This window comes from Xyrauchen texanus, chromosome 7 (assembly GCF_025860055.1).
Source record: "Xyrauchen texanus isolate HMW12.3.18 chromosome 7, RBS_HiC_50CHRs, whole genome shotgun sequence".
NCBI classification, from domain to species: Eukaryota; Metazoa; Chordata; class Actinopteri; order Cypriniformes; family Catostomidae; genus Xyrauchen; species Xyrauchen texanus.
This window is the reverse complement of record NC_068282.1, coordinates 4,189,805-4,216,714: the sequence shown is the minus strand read 5'-3', so window position 1 is coordinate 4,216,714 and position 26,910 is coordinate 4,189,805. Positions and strand designations below refer to the sequence as shown.

General features: G+C 36.8%; 2 protein-coding genes across 10 annotated transcripts in view; both read left to right on the top strand.

Annotated features, from left to right (window-relative positions):
• Nucleotides 1–930: 930 nt before the first annotated feature.
• LOC127646921 (tubby-related protein 1-like) lies at nucleotides 931–16,567 on the top strand. The gene is made up of 13 exons (XM_052130903.1): nucleotides 931–945; nucleotides 4,537–4,660; nucleotides 4,760–4,864; nucleotides 5,913–6,074; nucleotides 6,498–6,608; nucleotides 7,125–7,277; nucleotides 7,467–7,552; nucleotides 8,742–8,909; nucleotides 10,797–10,909; nucleotides 11,119–11,227; nucleotides 11,340–11,438; nucleotides 11,885–12,056; nucleotides 13,528–16,567. Exons 1-13 carry the CDS (start codon nucleotides 931–933, stop codon nucleotides 13,659–13,661), a joined length of 1,551 nt encoding a protein of 516 aa, XP_051986863.1. The 3' UTR covers nucleotides 13,662–16,567.
• A 2,755-nt stretch (nucleotides 16,568–19,322) lies between these two features.
• LOC127646510 (transcriptional enhancer factor TEF-5-like) overlaps nucleotides 19,323–26,910 on the top strand; it is a 74,616-nt gene continuing 67,028 nt past the window's right edge. For 8 of the 9 annotated variants that reach the window (XM_052130229.1, XM_052130227.1, XM_052130228.1 and 5 more), the window contains exon 1: nucleotides 19,323–19,476. The gene's annotated coding sequence lies outside the window, so the exon portion shown is untranslated. Of the gene's footprint in view, nucleotides 19,477–19,874; nucleotides 19,945–26,910 lie in introns of all 9 variants that reach the window. The other variant, XM_052130222.1, reaches the window with a different exon arrangement.

Genomic DNA, 26,910 nt, shown 5'->3' with positions numbered 1-26,910 from the left:
GTCAACCCACACGTCTTATCACGTGGCTTGTTGAGCGTGTTACCGTGGAGACCTAGTGCTTGTGGAGGCTCATGCTACTCTCTGCAGCATCCACGTACAACTCACCAAGCACCCCACTGAGAGCAAACCACATTATATATATATATATATATGTGTGTGTGTATACGGTAATCATTCAGCACCATGGCACTGAATGATTACCATATTTATGCACAATGGTATTTACATTGGTACTCCAAAGTATTGTGAAGTACTCCATGGTATCATAAATACTTTTTCTCATAATTATATCTACATTGGTAAAGCAACATAAATGTAGAATGCAAATGTTTCTGAAATGTGTCAGTAGGGTGAGTGTCAACACCACACATTTTACAATGACTCATTCAACTCATATTTAACAATGACTCATTGAACTAAATTGCTCAATTTAGCGGATTCTCTCAGTAAAACAGCACCGGGTGTGTTATACATTCATCAGCAACACCAATCCATTTTAAATATAAGAAATCACAGTTTTCGCATCAATTCGATTTCATAATTAATTTGACTTGGTTTATTGAGGTGTAGCTCAGCGTCTCACGCGAACATACTTTGATCTATCCTTACATGAACTAACTGATCAAAAAGTCCTCTGATTAATCTACATAAAAGACCATCACTCCACCTGACCATAGAGCACATTTAGAGAGATAATCCCCATTCCAATCCTATAGATCTCAACACTCTTCCCCATCATCACTCATGCCCTGTCACTTCCGGTTGACTTGTTCCTCCTGTGACAGATGGGGCAGTGGGAAAATCCTCTTAGCAACTTTCTGCTTATTGCGATTCATTGAGTAAAGCTGCACACTTTCTCATTAGAACTGCAGCACCTTCAGTGTCTGGCCTCTGTGGCTTTGCATATCATAGAATAGCAGCTCATAAGACATGTCTTCTGAAAAGGTGAGTTTGTTTACCTGTTACCTAATGTAAAGCTGACAGATAGTTTTGTTGATGTGAATACTTGTGCTACTGTTGCAGGATCATTTTGTTATTTTTTCCCCTTTGAATCATTCTCTTCTAAATGAGTCGAATTCATTAGTAGTTTAATTTATTTAGGAAAAAAATAACAATAATGATCCTGCAACAGAAGCACACGTTTTTATGTATTCATTTGTATTTATATTAGAAAGGCTATGTTCTCAGAATAGATATATATTTAGAATTAATAGTTTAAAAACATATACGGTCTGTAAGCACATTGTTGGTTCATGTCACATGTTGTCTAGATTTGAGAGGAATCGTCAGGTCATTTATAGTTGTACAAGAAAGATCACTGATGAATAATGCAAATCGTATTACAGCCACACATGCACATTATTGAGAGAAAAAATACGTTTTTTGAGCCCTGAATTTCAATCACTGGTTTACCAGTTTGTTTGGTTGCATGTGATTCAAATGCAAAATACCGATGAGATATTTAGATGTTGCTGTACATTTGTTTTATTGTGTTATTGATTATAGAATATTATTTAGAACTATAATGCAAAAAATATGGAAACAAAACAAGACTTCAGTTGTCCCTTGTTAGATTTTTTGCCACTTAAAATGCTGTTTGGAAATATATATATATATATATCTGTACACTGATCAGCCACAACATTAAAACCACCTGCCTAATATTGTGTGGGTCCACCTCGTGCCCCAGAATGCTATTCTGAGATTATCGTAGACTTTGGTTCAAACCAGTCTAGTCATTCTCTGTTGACCTCTCTCATCAAAAAGGTGTTTCCGTCCACAGAACTGCCACTCACTGGATGTCTTTTGTTTTTGGCACCATTCGGAGTAAACTTTAGAGACTGTTGTGTGTGAAAATCCCAGAAATACTCAAACCAGCCCATCTGGCACCAACAATCATCCATGCGATTATCTAATCAGCCAATCGTGTGGCAGAAGTGCCTTGCATAAAATCATGCAGATAAGGGTCAGGAGCTTCAGTTAATGTTCACATCAACCACCAGAATGGGGAAAAAATTTGATCTCAGTGACATGATTGTTGGTGCCAGATGGGATGGTGTGGCAGGGCGGAGGGCGGGGCCGGGTCGTGATCCTACACACCCGGTCCCGTATTAGGCTAATTTACATATATAATATAATTTACAGTGTAAAGGTATTCAATGGAATGTAGGAGGTGAGAACCGGCTTTTCAATATAAATAATAGTTTAATGATAAACTTAAAAGAAGACACAAACACACACATGACGGACATGTCCGTAAACAATCTCTCTCTCCCGCACGGCCCTCTGCAGTCAGCCTTTAAACTGCACAGAGGCATAATTAGCCTAATACGGGACTGGGTGTGTAGGATCACGACCCGGCCCCGCCCTCCGCCCTGCCACAGATGGTTTTAGTATTTCTGAGATTTTCACACACAACAGTCTCTAAAATGTACTCCAAATGGTGCCAAAAACAAAAAACAGTGAGCGACAGTTCAATGGATGGAAGCACATTGTTGATGAGAGAGGTCAACAGAGAATGACCAGACTGGTTAAAACTGACAAAGTCTACGGTAACTCAGATAACCGCTCTGTACAATTGTGGTGAGAATATCATCTTCGGGATGGCGCTGTTTTGGCAGCACGATGGGGTCCTACACAATATTAGGCAGATGGTTTTAATATTGTGGATGATCTGTGTGTGTGTGTGTGTGTGTGTGTGTGTGTGTGTGTGTGTGTGTGTGTGTGTGTGTGTATGTATGTATGTATGTGTGTATATATATATATATATATATATATATATATATATATATATACTGTATATTCTTCAAAGCAGTATTTTTGAGAGCACTAAAAAGATTTTATAAATGCACAATATAACAAGTACATTTTTACAGTGCAATTATATTTCATTTGTTTTATTTAACAGATTATCTGTGGCTGGAAATGTGTCTTTTATAAATGTTTATCTCTTTGTTTATTTCATGGAAGCGTGGTTAAATAATTGTCTGTGTTTTTCAGCACACCTGCTGATAGGGATTGTCTGAGGTGATGGTATAAATAACCTAATTAAGACGCAGTCTAATTCTGATTGGATCATGCATGCACACACACACAGACAGAGACTCTTATAGCCGACACAGTGCCTCGCTTTTCAAAGACAAGAGGGTGGAAAGGCAGGTGGATACTATTAAGTTGGTATATAGACAACAAATAGGTTTAACTTAATTTATTTGTGGACATTGGTTCCACACACAGAAAATGAGTATGATATGATATGAAATTAAAATGTTGGCTCTACTCAAGTATTTTGAGTACTGACACCCTAAATTAATTGAGTTACCCTACACTTAAATTTGATTTGTTAAAATGAAATTAAGTCGAGGCCAAATGCTAAAGAATTGTGCTACATTAGCTCAATTTAAATAAGTGAATTGAGCAAGAAGTAGAAATCATGTTGAGTGAACACCATCCGTTAGGAGTCTGAACATAATTATGCAACATAATTCTGATCTCAAACATACATAGAATAAAAGGTTACAGACATGGGGCAGTGGTGGCTCAGTGGTTGAGGCTCAGGGTTACTGACCAGAAGGTCAGGGGTTCAAGCCCCAGCACCACCCAGATGCCACTGTTGGGCCCTTGAGCAAGGCACTTAACTCCAGGTTGCTCCGGGGGGATTGTCCCTGTAATAAGTGCACTGTAAGTCGCTTTGGATAAAAGTGTCTGCCAAATGTAAAATGCCAACTTAGACCAACCCATGGATGGATGGATGGATGCCTAAATGTGGCCTGCGTGTGTTTATACATTTTGTTTGGTGACGCAATGTGTTTTCAGAACTGACTTCTTCACCTAAACACTTCAGTCCGAGCCAGGGCAAGTTGCATAATGTAGTTTATGCATCTTGTAAACTGCTACTTTAGCCATCAGCCTAACCTTTCTGTTTGTAGTAACACTTTCTGTGAACTCTTCATATGCAATGCATTACAAAGGTATTCTTTATTATAGTGCATCTATAATGCTTATTATTACAGCTTATAATTATTAAAGCTTCATGGAAAGCATTGCCCAATTTGTGTTTTGGATGAAATTACACCTGGAATCTCTAAAATGGTGTTAGTTTTGTGTTTTAGATTTCACTCCCATATATTTTATGGTTTACTATGAAGAAACTGAATGAAAATAGTATACGTTTTTAGTTGTGTTGTGATTTTTTAGCAACATATCATGCTGTATCCAATTTAGTTTGAAAGCAAAAAGAAATATTACAATACAGCACATAAGCAGCATTTCACTTAAATTAATTTATATTAAAACATATATTCAGATATGCTGATCTTTATTCTTTGTTCCTTTGGCTTGCATACCTGGTGGTGAGTTCTAACTTTTGTCTTTCCATTTCAATGTATAATTCAATCAGTTTCAGTGTTAGTTTCCTGCCATTTTTCATAGTTACTCTCCTTCATGTCTTCATTTAATCCATTTTAAACGTCTATTCAGATGCTCAGATTATTAACATAATGCAATTTTATGAATGTGCGTATCAGATTATTTTAGAAGCCCAAAAAGAAGAAGCCAGAGTCTTCTACAGCAGAAACCAATGCAACCGAAGCCAAACCTAAAAAGACGAAGTCTAAGAAGAGTGGAGATTTATCGGCCGAGAGCAGCCCAGCCACTCAAAGTATGCTAGAGTTCATACGGGACTGTGATTTACATCACTGAGTTCTGTCAGATGTATTTACAGCTCTCACAAAAAGTTATTTACTAAACTCCCTCACAGATGGAGAGAAAGTGAAGAAGAAGAAAGTAGAGAAAGAGAAGGAATCGCCAGAGAAGGAGAAAGAACCCAAAAAGAAAGCTAAAAGCGCTCCAAAGAAAAAGAAGAGTAAGTGGACTTTTTTCATTTCACACCTAGTGGCAGATTTTAAATCCTATGTAGCAGGGCTGGACTGGGAAGAGAAGTCGGCCCGGGATTTTACATAGCAACTGGCCTAAAAGTTGAGCGGGTGTTGTTCGCTGTCCTTTTCTGCATATCGCAGCGCCGTTTTGTGGTCCGTTCTGCATAACGCGGCCGACCCACCGGCCTGCTCGGTTTTCGCGATGGCTAGTCCGCCCCTGATCGGCCCCAGAGTGCGTCGGCCCACCAGATTACCAGTCCAGCCCTGCTATATAGTGATCTCAGAGTTGTCAGTTATTACTGTACAGTATTGTCAAGTATAAAAGGAAATAAAGAGGCAGTTGAGACAATTGTTGACATTCAGTAAGAGTATAGAGCTATTCAATTGATGTGAATAGCAAAGCACAGATCATTTAGTCTTAATGTAAAAATAAAATCCATTAAATTTACAGTAAAATAGCAGCAGCTGTGACCTGCCTGTATAGTTTATGGTTCACTACTGTTTATATTATTAAATGATACAAACATAATGTCCACCTTCAGTGGGGCCTGGGTAGCTCTGCGAGTAAAGATGCTGAGAACCACACCAGGAGTCGCAAGTTCGAATCCAGGGTGTGCTGAGTGAATCCAGTCAGGCTTCCTAAGCAACCAATTGGCCCGGTTGCTAGGGAGGGTAGAGTCACGTTGGGTTAACCGCCTCATGATCGCTATAACGTGGTTCTCGCTCTCGGTGGGTGCGTGGTGAGTTGTGCGCGGATGCCGCAGGGAATAGAGTGAAGCCTCAACACACGCTACGTCTCCGCGGTAACGCGCTCAACAAGCCACGTGATAAGATGCGCGGATTGAAGGTCTTAGACGTGGAGGCAACTGAGAATCGTCCACCACCACCCGGATTGAGGCGAGTCACTACCCCACCACGAGGACTTAGAGCGCATTGAGAATTGGGCATACCCTATTGGGGAGGGAAAAAAAGTTCATGGTTTGATACTGATTGATTACTGTATCTGAGCACTAAAATGTGTTTGTTATAAAACAGGCTCTACAGAAGAGGATGATGATGATGATGAAGAGGATGACGGGGAGAGCACGCCTCAGAAGAAGACGAAAAAAAAGACTTCAAAGGAAACTTCTGATGGAAAAGAAAAAGAAAGAGATAAAGAAAAGGACAAAGACAAAGACAAAAAGTCCAAATCTAAAGGTAAGCTTGACCCAAATCATAGCTGCAATATATCTCCATTCAGATTCATTTATTAAACGTTCTGAAAGACCCCATGAAATATAATCTGGAGTTTTGTGGCTGTCAGGACTGGATTGGTAATCTGGCATACCGGGCATTTGGTGCCGATCAGGGGCGGACTGGCCATTGGTAGAGCCGGGACTATGCTGAAATGAGCCGCCGCGTTATGCAGAACAAGTCACAAAACAGCACGGCGATATGCCGAAGGGGGCAACAATATGCAGAAAAGGACAGCGACATTCACCCCCCATACCGATTACATACCAACATTTCATGGGGTCATTAAACATGTTTATTAAAGGAGCAGCTGCCAGTCTCAATACTGTAACTGCTCCCTATTTATCTGTTTATTGATTTGTTTACGGTTTTGCTTCTTTAATGAAGACGCTAAAGAAGACACAGACAGTAAATTAAAATCCAAAGGCAAGAAGAAGGAACCAGCCTCTATGTTTCAGATAAATGGAGACAAGCCAGAAACCAAGAGTAAAAAGAAAGGTAGGTTAAGGAAAGTGCCATCATACATATTGTTATTATTTAATTCATATCTGAGACTTTATTGCCTTGTCTCTGCTAAATTCAAGCCATGTAAGGGATGAAATGTAATGGTTTAAGATAGCTTTTCTATAAATTGTTTCTATACATTTAAGATTTTATTTACAATATAAATACATTATATGTGTATATATGTGAGAAAGTGGATAGATAATTTTTTTTTCATATCATTTTCACCATTTATTATTTTTTTTGTCTCCACTACTTCATTTTAAATGGCCCTGCGGTGTAACAAATGAATTTTTTAACGTATACCTGTATGTGTATATATATAGAGAGTCTCTCAGTTAATATAAGGTCCTAAAACTACATTTTGCCAATAATAATTATAGAAGAATTGGAAAAAACAAGTTTATTGTATTTAATTACAGCATGTCACATTGCAAGACACTGCTGAAAATGTAACTACCAATGTTTAATTTCTACATTAACTATACATATTATTGTTGTTTGACACAGCCGCCAAATCAAAGAGTGAAGACGAGAGCGAACCAGAAACCAAAAGCAGCAAGACGAAGAAGAAAAGCAGCTCAAACCCAGCGTCCATGTTCCAGACCGGAGGAGACAAAGACAAGGACAAAAAGACCAAAAAGTCCAAAAGTAAGTCCTGTTGTAAATCTTTTACAGCTGACAAACTAAAATATTCAAGAGCTAAATCTTTTTAACTGGGTACTTGAATATTTAATTGATTGTTGTTATCTGTGATTTTCTTATATCCGTGTCTATTTGAACTGATTGTTATAAAATGCGCTGGCTGCACGTGTTTGTTTCGATGTCTAATTGATTGTTGCTTCTGCTCAGGTCCTGCTAAAACAGAAGAGAGTGAAGAATCAGATTCAGAAGTGACACAGAAGAAGAAAAAGGGAAAAGGGAAAAAAGTCAAGAAGGTGTGTTTATTTTACTTTAAAGAATTGTGTATTTTAAAACAAAAATACAAAAATATGTTTGGAACACTCTGGTTTATTTGGTAACATAAGGCAGAATTATATGCCTCTAGAAAGCATTAAATATATAAAAAGTATTAACATTTTTAAAAAAAACATTTTTTTATATATATATAATATAATTTAAAAAAAAATATTTATGCATTTCAATTTCATAACAAAATTCCATTTAATTGAATTGTATAATATGTAAAAAAATAAATAAAAATTACTAATAAAACTTAAATAATAAAATATTAAATATATATATATATTTTTTATATTTTTATAAAAAAATTTATTATTAAAGATTACTCGATGAATTTGATGGAATTTTGTTATGAAATTAAATTAAATACATAATAAAAAATTAAAAAAATTAAACAATTTCTTGGATATTGTGTATATATATATATATATATATATATACACAATATCCAAGAAAATTATTATTATTTTTTATATATTTTTATTTTTATTATAATTTTTTATTTATTTATATTATTAAAGATTACCCAATTAATTTGATGGAATTTTGTTATGAAATTAAATTAAATACATAATTAAAAAAATAAACATTTAATTGGATATTGTGTATATGTATATATATATATATATATATATATATATATATATATATATATATATATCTATATCATCATATATATATATATATATATATATATATATATATATATATATATATACCTGTGTATATATATAAATAATTAATTGACATTAGCTTAGCATTATGATTGTTAATCTATACATATCATAAATATCATTATAATGTGTCCATGACTGTTTTAAAAGTATTTAAAAATTGAAACAGATCTAAATGTCTAGACATCCCTTCTGAGTAATACATTTTAAAACACACCTGCTGAAACTTTATAATTTACTGTATGTTAAATCCAATGACAAAGGCTGTGTTCACCAACAAATATCTACTGTAAAATGGTAAATACAGTCCAAATACCATAATTACTATACTTTTTGTTACTACAAAAAACCGTGAAACGCAATATTATTCACCACAAAATTAACACTTAGTGGCATTGGCTGTGCAGTAACCGTAAAATACTGTAGTATCTGAATGGTAACCAAGGTAATTGTTTAATCTAATCCTTTAATCTCTGTTATTCCTGTAAAGGAGGAAAGGGCACCTTCTCCCATCATCGAGTTTGACAATCTGGAAGAGTTTGTACTTCAACCTGCTCAACAAGGTGTCACCGTAAAGTGTAAAGTGACCCGTGACAAGAGAGGAATGGACAAAGGCCTTTATCCAACATACTACCTGCACCTGGACAATGCGAAAAAAGTAAGTAATCTATTGTGATTGTTTGCATTTGTCTATTGAGTTCCTCGTGGTGTGGAAAACTTGTATTTTTAGGGTCAGTTAAAACTGGTAAAATTAGACATGGTGGCCCCATTAAGTATTTGGACACTTATATCCCTATCAAAAATGTGTTTTATCATTTTAAACCTATCAAACATATTTTTGGTGAAATGCTTGTGCTATGTAGTATCTATAAAATAAATGACACATGGTTTAATAGTTTGTAAAGCAATGACATTTATTCATTTTTAGGTTTGATGGATTTTTTAAATAATTGTATTATTATATTCATTTATTCTATTTTAATTATTAAAAGTTTTAGCTTCTTTTAGCATACCGATGCTGAGATTGCCATATAGAAAATGATCATCGGAAAAATGGTAAAATATCGGCAGACAAAATAGTCTTGCCAATATGTTGTCCCATCCCAAATTTTTAGTTACACAAATTGAAATTAGAAGTAGACCGATATATCGGTTTTACCGATCAATCAGTGCAGATAGTTGCTTTTTGGAACTATCGGTTATCCGAAAAATGTATTTCGATAGTTGCCAATGGTTTTTTTATTTGTATTATTCCTTCATGTTCCTCTTTGGCCGCCACTAGATGATTCAACAGTTAGAACGAATTTGTTAGACAGTTTAACAGTGGCCTTTAGAGGTGAAATAAAAATGTGGGAATTTGCTGTATCTGATACTTTCATTATTGACAATAGTCATCCATATTTTTGTTCTCACTTCAATGCATATTTTGGTTATTTGATTAGATAATCAGGTGTTCAAAACTAAAGTGAGACATATATATCGGTCCGATATATCAGTTTTAGTGATTAATCACTGCCGATATTTGCTTTTTGGAACTATAGTTTATGTGCAAAAATCGATGCCGATAGTTGCCGATAGGATTGTTTTATATCCTGTCATGTTTCACTTTGGCTGGCGTTGGATGATTTTACATTTAGAACAACTTTAATCTACAGAATAACAGCGACCTCTAGTGGTGAAATAAAAACTAAATCACATGGGAATTTGCTGTACATAAATCGTTCGTTATTGACAATGTTCATCCATATTTTTATCCTCACTTCAATGCATAGTTTGTTATTTTGATTGGGTAATCAAGTGTTCTAAATTAAAACGAGAGCATGCAAAGACGAAATGTGTATATGAAAATGTGCCCCATCAGCACATCATATCTCCAACTTCAAAACTGGTTAATAATCATTACCTTTATTCCTCATATAAACTCATCTGCTGATTATATAGGCTATATAATAAGAGTTCCTTGTGTGTTTTGTGCTTGTTTATGGTTAAAAGTCCCACATTATGCACCATGTCTAAGTTTTTTGTTGTTAGTTTTGAATGAATGAATGTTATATATAATATAGTGCTTTTCTGACACTACACTCAAAGTGCTTCACACAGTGAACAGGGACTCTCCTCAACCACCACAAGTGTGCAGCATCCACCTGGATGATGCGACGGCAGCCATAGTTCACCAGTATGCTCGCACACACCAGCTATTGGTGGAGAGGAGAGAGTAGAGTGATGGAGCCAATTCATGAAAGGGGATTATTAAAAGGTCATGATTGAGAAGGGCCAAAATTGGCCAGGATTTTGGTTGAACAATAAACTGAATCTTGGATTTAATTCATTTTGGACTCTTGTAGCCTCTGTGTCTGTGCCCATCACAGTAACAAAACACTTACATTTAAAATTTTATATTATACATTGATTTTAAAAACTATCGGCCGATTAATCGGCTATCTGCCTTTTCCACCACGTTAGTTATCGGTACCGGCAAAATCCACTATCGGTCAACCTCTTAATTGAAACGAATAATTTTAGCATTTTTATATTTTATATTCAGGTGTTTTTGTTAGCGGGGAGGAAGAGGAAGAAAAGCACAACCTCAAACTACCTGATCTCCATCAACCCAACTGACCTCTCGAGAGGAGGAGAAAACTTTATCGGGAAGTTGAGGTATGAGGAATTTATACTGCTGGGTTTGGCTCTTTCATTGGCTTATTCTATTTTGATATACATTTGATTAAAATCAGTTATGATTTTGTATGAATATATAGATTCTACATGCCACTATTGTGGCTGCACAACGTGTTTAACACTTTGATAAGTCTACAAACACACACACACATACCACACATCATTATTGTTTGCATTTATGTTTTTAGGTCCAATCTAATGGGAACTAAATTCACAGTGTTTGATAATGCACTACATCCGGACAGAGCCCTCCCTGACATGTCCAACGCACGACAGGAATTAGCGGCCATTATCTATGTAAGGCAAAATCCACTAACCGATGCAGTTCTGGTTGAGAAGCACTAAACCGTATCATTCAAGTTACATGTGACATTTCATTTATCAGCTTTACCTTGTTTTCTGATTCAAGGAAACCAATGTTTTGGGCATGAAAGGGCCGAGACGAATGATTATAGTTATCCCCGGCATGAACAAAGACGGTGAACGAGTGCCCATACAGCCACGAAGTGTGAGTAAAGCAAAGAAACAGAAATATTCAATAGTCATTGATGGTTGTACATCTCACAGAATAACCTGAAATGCACAGTGATGTAAAGTGTACTATTTAATGTACAGTATTATTAGGCTTTGTAATAATCTATAAATTTACTGGGCTTAATCTCATGTATAACCTTTAGAACATGCCCTACAATTAAAAGAATCAAATATTTTGGGCCATTTAGATGATTTGCATTATGACATTTCTTTCATAAGCACTCCCCCAAGCACTACTAATGTAATGCAAAATAAATGATAATAAGTATGTATGCATAATTTCTTGGACTTGCTTTAATATGCTGATTCAAATAATTAAATAAATATTAAATAGTCCTAAAAAAAAGGCCTCTTTTTCTTCATGCAAAATATAATGTCTTATTATTACAAATGCAGACTGAATGTACTCCTTTCCTACAGGACAATGACGGTCTCCTCATGAGACATCAAAACAGAAATATGGAGAACTTGATAGAGCTGCGCAATAAGACGCCAGTGTGGAACGAAGATACGGCGTCACACGTGTTAAACTTCAACGGCAGAGTGACACAGGCCTCCATCAAAAACTTCCAGATTGTCCATAACAAAGACCGTAAGCAACACTCTCTGTCTCTTAACATAGAGCTATGTTCAGAATAGCATACGGAATAGCATGCATTATAAATAGTGTGCAACGTATGCACATTTTCTGAATACATAAAATACACAGATGACCTACCAGTACTACATTTGGCATTAAACATACAATAAAACGAGGTCATTTGAACATAATGTAGCATTGTAACGCAGTTCAATGGAAAGGAGGAGGCGAGAATCGGCTTGACAATGTAAATTATATTTTAATGCTAAACTTAAACAAAAGACACAAACACACACATGATGGACATGTCCGTAAACGATCTCTCTCTCCCGCACCACCGTCCGTAATCAGCCTTTATCCCTCTCCGAGGCTGAATTAGCCCGATAAGGGACCGGGTGTGTATAATCATGACCCGGCCCTGCCCTCCGCCCTGTCACATTCTTCCCTCGTTCTCTCAGGCTGGGGAGCACCCGGCATGATGTAACGAGAGGGAAAAGGCCAAGGCAGAGCGGCAGTGAGAGAGAGAGGAGAGAGAGATTATAAAAAAAAAAAAAAAACACTTACTCGCCAGTTCTCCGATACGCCTTAGTTTGGTCCCCGGCCACTCCTCCACCCTCAAACGGACGATAGCCGCGCATCCCCGAGCGGATTGGAGGCAGTCCTCCAGCCCCTTGTGGACGGAACGTCCCGCCACGTTATCGGGGAACAAAAGGGGTCTCCCCCGCCCCTGACAGCGGTTCTCCTGCTCCAGGCGGTCGGCAGCGACACCCCTCCCCGCTCGCGGTCGTCGGTCTCAGACCCCGCCGTACTTCAATGGCTGGTAGGGGACTCCTCCGCCTCTGGCGGCGGCCCTGACCGCTCCAGGCGGTCGGTTAGGAGCCCCTTCTCCCCTCGCGGTCGGCGGCCATTCCTCCGCTTCCAGGCGACCAGGCTCCTCTTCCCCCGGCAGACGGCCATGGCTGCTCCGTTGGGGTGGACGGTAGTGGCGAGAACTCCACTACGGCGTATCCATCCTTCTTCCCGGATTTCAGCACCAGTGTAATGCAGTTCAATGGAAAGGAGGAGGCGAGAACTGGCTTGGCAATATAAATAATATTTTAATGATAAACTAAAACAAAAGACACAAACACACACATGACGGACATGTCCGTAAACGATCTCTCTCTCCCACACCACCGTCCGTAATCGGCCTTTATCCCTCTCCGAGGCTCAATTAGCCCGATAAGGGACTGGGTGTGTATAATCACGACCCGGCCCCGCCCTCCGCCCTGCCACAAACATATTTTAAATTCAAAGGTTTATTGTTTCAAATTGTTCTGTTTCACATACTATTTTATTCACGTAGTAAGCAGTATACAGTATATACTGTGTAGTAAGCGGAACTATTGTTCAATTTAGCTAATGACATGAAAGTAATCAATATATTAGAAAGGAATAATCAAATTATCAATGATTATTAAATCACTGTATTTTTATATTTCAGAGGACTACATTGTGATGCAGTTTGGGAGAATTGCCGATGACGCCTTTACTCTGGACTATAAGTATCCTCTGTGTGCCGTACAGGCGTTTGCTATCGCGCTTTCCAGCTTTGACGGCAAAATCGCCTGCGAGTAAAAGATCCAAGACGTCTACCTGATATCTTTTTGTGATTTTGTCACATGCAACAAATGGGAAACGTCACTCAGCATCAGCTCCTTGTAATACACTACGAAACGACCAAAAGTCATGAACCTGAAAATGATATTGTAGCCTCTGGGGTTACATGATTTTACTTGCCATACAGAGACCTGCTGAGGTTCTAGACCGTCCTGAGTGGTTCTATCCACTCAAAAATTGTGTAAAATGTGCTACAATCAAATAATAGGTGTACTGGTGGAAGGATAGGGTGTGTTGATGTTTGATTTGAGAGTGTGAAAATGCCCCCTGGTGGAGAGGAGGACATATTACACTCTGTATGTGCTTGATCGGACTTCAGTAAGAGCTCAAACTGGAGAAAATGTATGGTTGAATGTTGTCACCAGAAATTGTATTATTTTATGTTTAGACGATCTATACAGGTTAATTAAATGTAATGTATGTTAGTATGGTCTGTTTTACGTTTCAAACCAGAAATCAGCATTATTACCATAGCACAGGGGTCGCAAGATAGTTTTATACGACCCCTTAAGTGTTAATAATTTGTGGAAGAATGCTTATAAAAGAGTGAGTGAGAGAGAAAGAGATTGCTTGTTGTGTTCTGAAAGCTTCAGATTACAGCAAGGTCTTGATTTATCAAAGCAGATAGTAAAATTCAGATTTTTGTGCATGCAGTATCTCTCGCATGGAGTATGTCAAGCATCTCAACCGCTCATGCCGTTTCTTGCTTACTCAAGCAAAAATGACTTGTAAATCTCTTTTACAGATGCATAATAAGTGTCATTACAAAAGAATTCCACATCAAGATGTATAGGGGTGATTCTTTCGAAGCCTGTCAAGAAAATGCCCTGGCCATATTTAACCACAGTTCAACAACAAAAAATATGAAAATATATTTTGCATAAAGAAAATGAAGCCAACTTTTAGGACCATTAAGAGATTCAGAACACTTAAGCAGATTTTACCGCCAAATTCTCATTAATGTAATGCGTCTGAAAGTTTTTTTCTTGTTGTTTTCAATGATGATTCTAATTACCATAACTCCATCATTTTTTATTGTTTCAGAGTAAAAAGCATACTTTTGTACAATTATCTTTTATTGAAATCTGCAAATATGAAAGGCCGTGCCAAGGGAGGACTGCTGAACTATAATGTTTAAATGCAATACAATTTAAATACCATGCAGTATATCTTTTTTACATTGTGGTAAGCAGAATACCATATTAACCATTTAAGCTGTGAGGGTGTTTTTAAAGATGTCCTGTATCAGTAGCATGAATAAAACTAAAGGCTTATAACTCTACATTGTTTGATATCATTTTAAAGAAAACTAAAAAAAAAAGTTTTTATTAATATAGATTATGATAAATGATGTCTCTCAGCCTGCTGAAAAAAAACTAAAAATATTTTAGCCAAAAATACACTTTATTTTCTTATTTTTATAATTTGACATTATATATCTCAGAGTGTAAATAAAAAAAGGGAAAAACTGCTTTTGTTTTGTTAGCAATGGTGCAACTCGTAACTCTTTCAAATTGTGTGTTGATTCGACAACGTAATTAAAATGTATAGCATTACAAAAATTATTTATCCTTGTGTCCAAACACGTCTCCAAGTGCCCAAAAGCCTCTCCAAATAAATAAAACATAATAATTGTACATAAGAAATAATTACACACGTAAACACAACAATGACTCAAGGTATGCTCTCTCTCCAAAGAATGCAGGCATGAGTAACGAGATCTCATTCAGTTCCATTCTGTGTCATTTGAGCCATCATTGAGTCTGTGTCAGGTACTACTGTATATGTAGGCTATATGTAATTAGAGTGAAAAATCCTCTCTGCCCATATTTGGATGACTTCCATCTCTGGTTGCCGCGATCTGAATCCTAATACAATTGATTTAGTGTGCCATGATGCTGGACAATGTACTACATAATTTCTGATGACGTTAGCTGATCAAGTAAAGCTAACGTGTTTTTAGCCAGATAGCACATTATGTGCTGGGTGCACATTGTGGATTATCTAATAATCTCTGCATCCAATGTCATGTGTGGGCTCGTTTTAACGGGAATCCCCTCCTCTAAGTAATGCTATGTGATATTGTACATTATGTTTATTATTCTAGAAGTTATAAGCAAAAACACGGCTTATAAGCAACACATGTTTACTTTTAATTTGTATGTCAAAGACATATACTTAGCTATTACTCGTTACATATTTTTCTTTGAGTAATACAAATTAAAAGTAAACGTGTGTTGCTTATAAGCCGTGTTTTTGCTTATAACTTCTAGAATGGTTGTATTCTAAACTTTGAGAGCTTTCCAACAACATTCAATGATTACAACGATTGTATATGTACAGTGCAAAATTGTTAATAAATGATCAAAACTGAACACTTCTGATTTGTCTACAAATTTCGAAGCACTTTTTCCATTTTGTTCATAATGCCTACATGCATTGTAAACTAGAGCATCTAAGCTTTAAAATGTATTTTATGTTGGTCAAGACTGTAGTTATTGATATTTTGATCAATATCTTTTTCTTGTTGGCACTGCTGTAATGAGAATTGGGAGGTAAAATCTGCCATAACTGTCACAAAAATAATGTAACAATTTAAAAAAAAAAAACTATGCTTTATTTTCTATTTACAAAATATAATTTCATATTTGTTTATTTTATATTTGGAGTAAAATAGGACATTTTCTTGACATCACTGATGCAGTGTGTGTGTGTGTGTGTGTGTGTGTGTGTGTGTGTGTGAGTGTCAGGCATTTGGTGTATACTTGTTTTGTTTGGCCTTTTATATGTCATTTTAGTTTTCTTGTAACACAGATTACTTGTATAACACAATAAAATGTATTTGATGTAAACTCATAGTTGTCTTATGGCATGGAGACATAAATCCAGTATGTTAATGTAGAAAAATGCAATACTTTGAAATGAAATAAAAGTGTTTTTAAAAATGTTCAGGAAATTATTTTACAAGGGACTGCCAAACAAAAGGGTTTTCTATTCAAATCAAGTCTAGTCAAATTAATGAATGGATAATGCAACAGAATTAAAGTCTCTCTGGAGTCATTATCATATTACATTTACATTTATGCATTTGGCAGACGCTTTTATCCAAAGCGACTTACAGAGGCCTTATTGCAGGGACAATCCCCCCGGAACAACCTGGAGTTAAGTGCCTTGCTCAAGGACACAATGGAGGTGGCTGTGGGGCTCGAACCAGCATCCTTCTGATTACCAGATTACCAGTTATGTGCTTAGACCACTACACCACCACCACTCACCAAGTCAGCTTTAGCTGTGATATTACACTGAGATCGTTCTTTGTACCAGCAGCCCCAGGCCAGACCATCGATCTGATCTGTCTCAACCTGTTCGGTTGGTTGTCCAAACTTGTAGATCTCAGAAAGTTTACCACGAAGAGTTGCTGTGATTGATGTTTTAGTTTCAGTTCCTTCTCTGAATTGTCCCCATAGCTTTTTTGTAATATTTGAACTTGGCTTAGTTGATTTTACTCTACAATGTAATCACACATTTCCTGTTTGACATATACAGACGGAGCTCTGTGCCTGTAAATTTGTATGTTAAAGCAGTATATGAAAAAGAAGTTCACAGATTGAGCATTATAATCTTAGGCTTGCTTCCAGAGTTACATCACTCACTTTGACTGTTTTGCTCTCCTGAGACGAGTGGTGGTGAAGAGGTTTCGCAGTTCACACTCATCGCTCTGGAATGTTGAATGGATTCTATTAGAATTCCTGGTCGATGAGGATGATGATGAAGATGGCGATGGCCTTCCAAGTGTCTCAGAACCACGTAGTTAATTAGAAGTAATAGAACGAAAATTCACTTACTGTTTCAAATAGATTTAAATGTGGTTATAAACTATTTAAATCTTATTGTATCTTATTATGAAGAATTTTTTAAATACTTTGAAAAAAAACAAGATTAAAAAATAATAATAGTTGACTAAAACTAAACTGACTAAAAACATTACAAGTTACATAAAGGATAGTTTTCTGAATTATTCTTGAATTAATTTTGTTTGCCCAAACATTTCTATTATTAGTACTGTTTTGGCATAATTGAGTATATTATTATATTATATAAACATACTGTCTAGTAGTAGAATGAAATTCACTTTTGGTTTCAAATAGTTTTAAATGCAGTTGTAAATTCTTTAAATAATTTTCTGAATTATATTGCATTTAAATATGCAATTTAATAAAACTATAATATGAAAATAATAGTTGACTAAAATTAAACTGACTAAAATACTAGAAGTTACAAACATAAAAGAAAACTTTTATGAATTACTCCAACCCAACATTTCTAATAGTATATCAGTTATTTTTTAGAATATATGAGCATATTAGTATATACATTTTTATTAGTATATTTCATAAACACATAGTAGAACGAAATTCACTTACTTTTTAAAATTTTTAAAAATGCAATAATAAAATATTTAAATATTTACCAAATTATACAAACGTTTTAAAATGCTATTGAATTTTTTTAATAAAAATAATACTTGACTAAAACAAAATAACTAAAAACACTATAAGTTACAAACATATAAGGATACTTTTATGAATTACTCAGAATTCTTGTTTAATCTTGTTTGCCCCAACTTTTCTATATATATATAGTATATATGAGTATATGAGTATATAATTATATACTTTTTTATTAGTATTTTTTATAGTATTTAATATAATAAAAATCTATTTAAATATTTACTAAATTATAAAGAAGTTCTAAATTGCAGTTGAAAAACAATTTAATCAAAATATGTTTTTATTAAAATTAAACTGACTATAAACACTGCAAGTAACATAAAGGAAATATTTATGAACTATTCCATATTTTTTCTTGTTTGCCCAAAATGTTATAATAGTATATTTGTTTTTTCAGTATGTATGAGTATATTAGTATATTATAGTATGTTATATAAACATACAGTAGTAAAGCAAAATTCACCTTCTGTTGCAAATAGCTTTAAATGCAGTGATAAACTATTTTAATCTTTACTGAAATAAAATGCTTTAAAAACACAATTAATGAAAATAATAGTTAACTAAACCTACCCACCCCCCCCACACACACACACACACACACACAAGTTATACACATTAAAGGGAAAGATTTATGACATTCATATAATATATGTATATATAACATAAACATATATATGTTTGCCCAAACATTATATTATTATATTATAGAAACACATGTTTAACTGGTAGACTAAAAAACAGAGAGCAGTGAAACAGTGATAGGGGCACTATTTAGAAACATTCATAAATTATTATTTTTATCTTTTTAGTTCAGTATAACAATATTAACCTGTTTTAATTAACAATATTAATTTAAACTGGTTTGCGTGGTTCTCCACTTTATCATAACATAGACATTTCATTGCCAAGATATAATCACATAAAAATTACAAACAGTGGTTGTGCGTTTGTAACTTTTCCATGCAGCCCAAGTGAAGCTTATTTTCTTAATTTTCTCTCGCTCAAAGAGGCGGGGCGTTTGGAGAAGTCCCGCCCCCAACCCTGTTGATTGACGCTCCACAATGGCCCCTCCCTAAACTTTTTTTCCCTCCTTCGTTTTCCACTGAAGTGCGTGAATTTCATACCAAACCCATACTTCGCATTCCACCTTTACTGTCAAACCCGGAGAAATATATGACTGAAAACAATAGCACCAAGATAAATATAACTTTAAAGAAATAAACATCGTCCTTTCCTATCGGTAGAGGGGTTTCCCAATAAAGGTGAGTTTTCCTAGATTCACTCGTTCCCTTTGTCTGTTTGCATTTTTGTCGCGGATTTCATGCCGCTCTTGCGAAGTTTTCGGATCTTTGTCATATTTCGCATTTTTCCTCGGAACTCCCTGCTTTGGGTGGGATGAGGGACACGATTCCGGGTGGATTGTGATTGTGCATGTGTGGAAGTAAAGAAGGCTACTTTAGGTTGATAGCCGCGAACTTTTCTCCTAAACATTGATTAGACTTTAAAGTTTAAAACATTATTTCATCTATCACGGCCATTGTTGCACGTTGCAAGTTGCGTTGAAAATGTCATGCTTTCCAGCACAAGCAGCTTATTTTGACTATGATAACAGGATTTTACAAACACTTTAGCTTGAAAGTAAGAGATTTTATTTTTCCAGAGAATTGACGAGAAAGAAGCGAGAGTCGTGTTTGGAGAGATCGATCACTCCTTTCTTTATACGTTAAAAGGTAAGTCTCGTGGACCAAATGTAACAGGCTCATTTAATGTTTTAATTATTCCTTTCACATTGATGTTGACATGAAATAGAGAAATTGATTTAAATAAAATATGCAACATTTCCTTATTTTATTTACAAATTTGAGGTACATGTGAAGTGAACGTTAATGACACTAATATTATGGAGTTATATATATGCCACAATTCTGCAGTCATAAAATTATGTTTTGAATGTTCGAATGTTTGAATGCACGCACTAGATCAAATTAAGAGCACATAGAATTATTTTGCATGGGCAAGATGATATTTTAAGTGCAAAAAAAAATGTAAAAAAATAATTATGCACACGCGAGATTATATTTAATGCAAAATTTGCATATTATGCAAATTTTTTATTGTCACATTTATTTTGCACTCGCAATATGATATTTTGAGCGCTCAAAACATTTTCTGCACGCACAAGATGATATTTTGAGCACCCAAAAAAAATTCTGAACGCACAAGATGGTATTTTGAGTGCACAAACATTTTCTGCACGTGCAATTATGATATTTTGAGCGCACAAAACATTTTCTGCACACTAGATGATATTTTGAGCACACTAATAGTTATTTAAATTAGTTTTGTAAAGCAGTGTATCTTCTTACAAAGATAAATTCATTTTGAGCAAATTTCAATCAATTTTGCACTTGAATAAAGTTTCTATGAATGTGAATTTGCTCAGAATTTTAAGTGATTTTCTTTATGTGTGTTTTTGTCTGTAAACTGCTGGTTATACTTGAAAACAGCATCAACAAAAAATAATGTAGATGTATTTAGATTTTTACCATTAAAAACAGTCCATTTTCATCAGTTAAACCATTGTGTGACATTGATTGTTCTTCCCGCCCATACAGTGATATTCCCTCAGATTTAGTATTTGAATATTAATGAATTCCCACCTTGATTAAGCTAAAATGACCCTATATTTAGTGTGTTAATTTACATTTAACAGTTATTCTTTCTGGGTAAGACCTAAGTGTTTATAGTTGTTTGTTCCCAAAAATATGTAAATGCTGTTTTAGCTTGCCCCACAAATATGCAAGTGTGTTACATTATGGTATTCAAATTGTCATTGTTCACCAGACTTACTATTAATGGGCAGGTTGAAAAGAAATGCTGTACTTCAGGTTCGACCTCAACAGTTCAGTACAAACTGCCTCTTCAAGTTCTGCTGCCTGTCTTATAATCTACCTCCTTTAAGCAAGGTTGGGCCTTTTGGTTCTTAGCTTTTAAAGCCTCTCAAAAAAGGTCAAAATTCAGCTAGATGAAGTTCAAGTGGTTTCCAGGTTAAATAGTGTTTCAATTTGTATTATGATATAATGACTGTTGGAAATGTATGTTGAATCTCTTTGAGTTATAGAGACTGTAGTATGCAGGAATGGCTTAAGAATTGATCACAGATTGACATGTAAAAATGCTAGACAGAACCAATCTACAATCGCATTATCTAGGTCTGTTAGTTTGATTTCGCAAAAACTGGACTGGTGCGATTTAATTCGGAATAACTTGTTTACATTACTTAAATGATTGTTATTGCTTTAATCCAACTGAAATCGAAGTTTTAAAGTGCATGTTGATGCGCTCATTGATTGGGAACATTTTGCAGAGCGTTGGTGAGACAATCCATTAGGTGTTGTTTTGTAATAATGGAATTTTTGTTTTACATGACTTAGCCATAATTGTTTAAGTTAGAGCAAAATCGTTTTTTTTTAAACTTTTTTTAACTTTCTTTCTCATGGGTCCTAAAACAGATGCCATGCGTGTGCGTGAATTAGTGTGAGTAATTTGTATTTATTTATTTTTTATATTAAGATATGTAATTAGCTGTAGTGTTACACCAACACTTGATCACCAACTAGTGAGACCTCAATCCAAGGTTCATTCATGGAAAACTTGGAAATATCAAGGACTATTGTAATTGTGATTTCTAGGCCTGGAAATGTCATGGAGTTTTTATAGTGAATATACATATGCTCTGTTCTATATTGTTTAAGAAATAAGTTGCAATTTGTGTGTGCAATCCAGTAATCACTAATGACTGGAAAAGTAATGGAAATGCTATGTAAATTCATTGGTTGAAAGGTGTGGGAACCTTGTCAGTCATATGACAAAGTAGTTAAAATATGGTCATATTAGCAAAGACTTGTTTGTGATGGAGCACCAGGAATAAGATGTCCCACACTCCCACATTACCCAACGTCTCAGATCACCCTAGTTCGCCCAATGTGTTTGGCTTATTAAAGTTGAAATGAACTATATGGGACACTAAGACCTCATATATTCGAAGGCCACGCACTTATTTTTGCCACAGACACACTGAAACTCCTTGTTTTAGCTTTTGGTTTAGCATGTGCTTGTTTTGCAGGATTTTATTGCTGTATTTTGTTTAGAATATTCAATGGTCATGTTTGCCCAATTTGCTAACACTAGAATAGAGAGATACTGAAAATGTCTTGTCTTTGTCAGCTATGGGAAGTTTATAGCCTAGTTTGTGATAGGTGATCTCAGCTACCTGTCCTGGTATTTGCCACTTACGTGATATGTGCACTTTATTGTAAGTCACTACTGCAAGAAAACAAGCACTTGGGGAACATTTTTGATAAAAAGTGTAAGTCTGAACGGACACTGAGGCGATTATTAAAACGTCACAGCAAAGACTACATGTGCTGAGGAAATTGAACTCCTTCAGTGTTCAAAGGTCTATTCTCATAAATTTTTATAGTTCATATAGTATTTTGTGTTTATCTTTCATATAAACAGTTTCCTCACTGTCTATCAAAAACTGCCTTCAAGCCATAGTTTAACTGTATTTTATGAGCAACAGGTGATAAGAAGGGCTTATAGCATCATGGGAGATGAAACGCATCCCTTGCACCCTCAGTTTAAGCTTTTGCCCCTTGGGAGGCATCTACATGGTGTAAGGTGCCTTATAAATTGATATAAATTTACCTTTGTGCCTGTGGCTATTCGACTATGTAATGGCTGATGATCAAAGTTTCTTATAATTATTATTGTATTTTTATTTATTTTTAATATTTATTCTCAATGTGTGATCTGGTATGCTGTATTCTTGTTTAGTTATTATGTTGTTGTGTGAAGCACTGCTGCAGCCCTACATTAATTTGCCCTGCAGTATTAAAGTTCTAATAATAATAAGAAGAAGAAAGTGTCTGTTTAAACCTATATATAGAAGTTTCACCATTTGTTCGGTCTTAGGATACACTTATTTGAACAGGCAAGATTAGCTCCCTAAAATTGGTGTTATAGAGCAAATATAAGGCCATGTCCACACTAATGCGTTTTCATTTCAAAACGCATTGGGCCTCATTCATAAATTTCGTAAATATGTGAGTGAATTAGAAGTCATTTACCTGTAAAATGGAGCTTCATGAAAACATTCCTCTGGATTCACTAATGCTGCATACACCTCAAATTTCTTGGTAAAACTTGTGTTAGTAAATTCCAAACATTTGTAAATGGGGTGTGCAAGCATGTTCATTCACAATTACCATAAAAAAGTATCCATGCCCATGAAAACGCCAAATAAGTAAGGCTTCTTCGATTCACATCGAAAAATATATATATATATAAAAAAGGATTTATCTTCACATGCTTTTGCTGTCATCAGAATTTCTTTTGTGAATTAAACGGTCAAAGAGGTCAATAAAAATGGTTTGACATGAAGCTTTAGTGCAAGAAAATTTACACTTCACGTAAGTTCATGCCTACAGGAGGATGTCCACCAGCGTTAACCTTCTCTGGTTCAATTGAGCACATCGCCAGAATCGTTGGAGAAACTTCTCGGGTAAATTAATATTGTAATAGTAATATACTTGCAATCGGAACGATCTTCAGTGAAATTGTTAGAATGGTGGCAAATTGGTTGGGATCAGGGATGGAGGGGCATTGACTGAGGGATACGGTACCACAGAAACTGGGCTTACGCAGCTCTACAGGGTCATCAGACAGATCTATAACAGGGTTAGTGGGCCACAGCTCAGAGGATAGAAACAGGAAGGCAGGTCCTTGGTTCCACCTGCAGAGCCTACCAAGATCAGCCAGGTGCTTTTCTCTAGTTAGGTCGTCCGCTGGGTTGTTCTGAGAATCAACATAGCACCACTCCTGGCCTTCAGTGAGCTCCTGAATCTCAGCTACCCTGGTTCCGACAAAGACTTAATAGTGGCAAGAGTCAGAGAAAAGCCAATAGAGAACATTGGTAGAGTCAGTCCACAGAGTAGTCTTTCTGATATGGAGGGTGAGCGCTGTTTGGAGGAGACTGAATAGCTGAGCTCATATGAGCGCTGCACATAATTGAAGTCATGGAATGGATAGCTGATTTATGGGAGCAACATGGGACCTTGCCATGAGGAAAGACTTGCTGCTGACCATCTTCTGTGTGCATGTTGGCAACCGCAACATAGGACTGCTTTGATGCATCACAGAAGATGTGAAGGTCTTGGATGGACGGTGTCTATGTCTACTGACTGAGGTGTGAGGCAAGGTGATGGTGGAGAGGTTATGGAGTTTTTTTCCCACGAAAGTCAGGCTTCTAGAAGATCATGGGTGAGGTTTGGGTCATCCCATTCTCGTGCCTTTCCCCATAAGTGCTGGACGATGATATTGGCACTTGTTGTGTAAGGGAGGATCATACTGGCTAGCAAGAACTCTGTAAATATGGCGCATAGTTGGAGTGTTAGATTCAATGGCTCTGTGCCTGTATCTGAGGGTGTCTGCATGGCAGTTCCAGTAGAGACCTAGGGTAGACCCCAAGGGGATCAAGGGAAGGATGGTGTGACAGCCAGAGTTCCATTTGATTTGACCTGGCTTCTGGAGGTAGGTCACAGATTACCCTAGGTTTGTTGCTGGCCCATTGTCTGATTTCAAAGCCACCAGAGGAGAGGGTAGTGCGCAAGCTGTGAAGAAGGTCTCTGGCATCCTCCGGTGTTGGGAGAATTTGCAGGCAGTTATACATTTTAGAAGCAATTGAGTATGGAATGGGTAATGCGTAAATGGCAAAGCAAGGGCTTGAGGTCGTTCTAAAGAGGAAAACCTGCCATTCATACACAGTTGGAGGAGATCTGCAGTCCAGATCATGCCAGAGGAAGTGCAGGAGAGGTCTATCCCGAGGTAACCGGCGCACCTGGTGGAATATTGATTTAATTTCTCCACTGATTGTAATCTTGTGCTGCCTAAAACAGAGCAAAACTCCAAGGAGGGAAGGCTCAAGGGTTGGTCCAGGAAGCAACTGTGAGTTCAGACATTGTTCCTTCTCCTCCCAAAATCAATCAAATTCAATGCGGTCTTTACCATTATGATGCACAATGTGGTGAGGTATGTACCAGGACTCAGGGGCATCTTCTATTTCAGATGAGGACAACTTCTTGACATACCCAGCGTTAACTAATTTCTGGATCTCTCTGGTATAGGTCTCGGCCTGTTGTGGCTTTTGAAGGAGTTGCTTCTCACATCTGCGAAGACCGGGCATAACTGCCTCTTTAGGAGCCTTCGGGGGCAGTGGTCTGTACAGAGAAGAGGTGTGGCATACCGTAGGACACCATCAACAGGTGTTCTAATGGTTTCTGTCTCAAGCTGGTGCATTTCTTCTTGATTCTGTTTAGAACAAACCACAGCTTTCATGCTTCTCTGAGGTAGTGCATCCAGCTGCCACAGTTTCTGTACATTATGGTGGATGTCATCAGGTGGGCATTTAAAGGAGATTTAGTGAAAAAAATGCAGTGGGAGAGCTAACGAGATCTCTTGCAGGGCACTACAGTGTCCAGCCAAGTTGGGTCTTGATTGCCAGAGAGGCTCCAGGAGGACCTAATTTCACAGGTTGTGTTGGGGTAATAAGGCGTGTATGATCAACCCCTAGTAGGAGCAGGGGTCTTACTTTATTAAGCTGTTTGAGAGGAAGCTGACGGAGTTAGGAGTAGCGGGTCTGTCTGGGCAGCAGGGTGCAGGAGGATTGTTCTTTCATACCCATCATCCAGTATGGCATAAGTGTTTAAGTATCTGTTTCCATTACGCAGGGTCACTTCAACTACCTTCAGCAGCACTTTATTGAAGTCAATAGGGTCGTCAAGATAGAGAGAGGTTATGCACTTGCCTCTGGTTGATATTGCATAGAACATGTAAATGTTTCCCATTGCACTGGCTGTAGCGTCCCTTCAGGTCACACTGGGTGGCAAAGTGGTCTGTTCTTTTGTGAGCTGGAGGAAGCAATAACATTTACTAACATGATGTTTGTTAGAGTTACAATAGGTGCACACTGGACAGCATTCAGATTGTGAATGTGAGAAGTGTTGGGGAGAGGTAACTTTAAGTGGGGCGGCTTGGGCTTTAGGAGAGGTCACATGTGAGGAGGTTTTAGCACCATGGACTATGGCTGTACCTCTTAATGGGTGAGAGGGTGATGGCCTCTGATGGATAGGCTGAGGTAGCGTCCCTTCAGGTCACACTGGGTGGCAAAGTGGTCTGTTCTTTTGTGAGCTGGAGGAAGCAATAACATTTACTAACATGATGTTTGTTAGAGTTACAATAGGTGCACACTGGACAGCATTCAGATTGTGAATGTGAGAAGTGTTGGGGAGAGGTAACTTTAAGTGGGGCGGCTTGGGCTTTAGGAGAGGTCACATGTGAGGAGGTTTTAGCACCATGGACTATGGCTGTACCTCTTAATGGGTGAGAGGGTGATGGCCTCTGATGGATAGGCTGAGGTAATCTTTGCCATCTGGGCTGGCAGCGGGCTTGTTGTAGCCAGTTGGAAAAATCTAGGAGTTTATCAGAAAGGGGACCTGGTCTATTCAATCTCGTATTCCTCTTAAACGGGCTGAACTGCTCATGGGGATGCTTCTCTAAAAGCTGCTGTTTACCACAAGTAAGCTCAGCGAGACCCTCAGGGCCCATGGATTGAAGGAGGCCCACTAATACCTGAA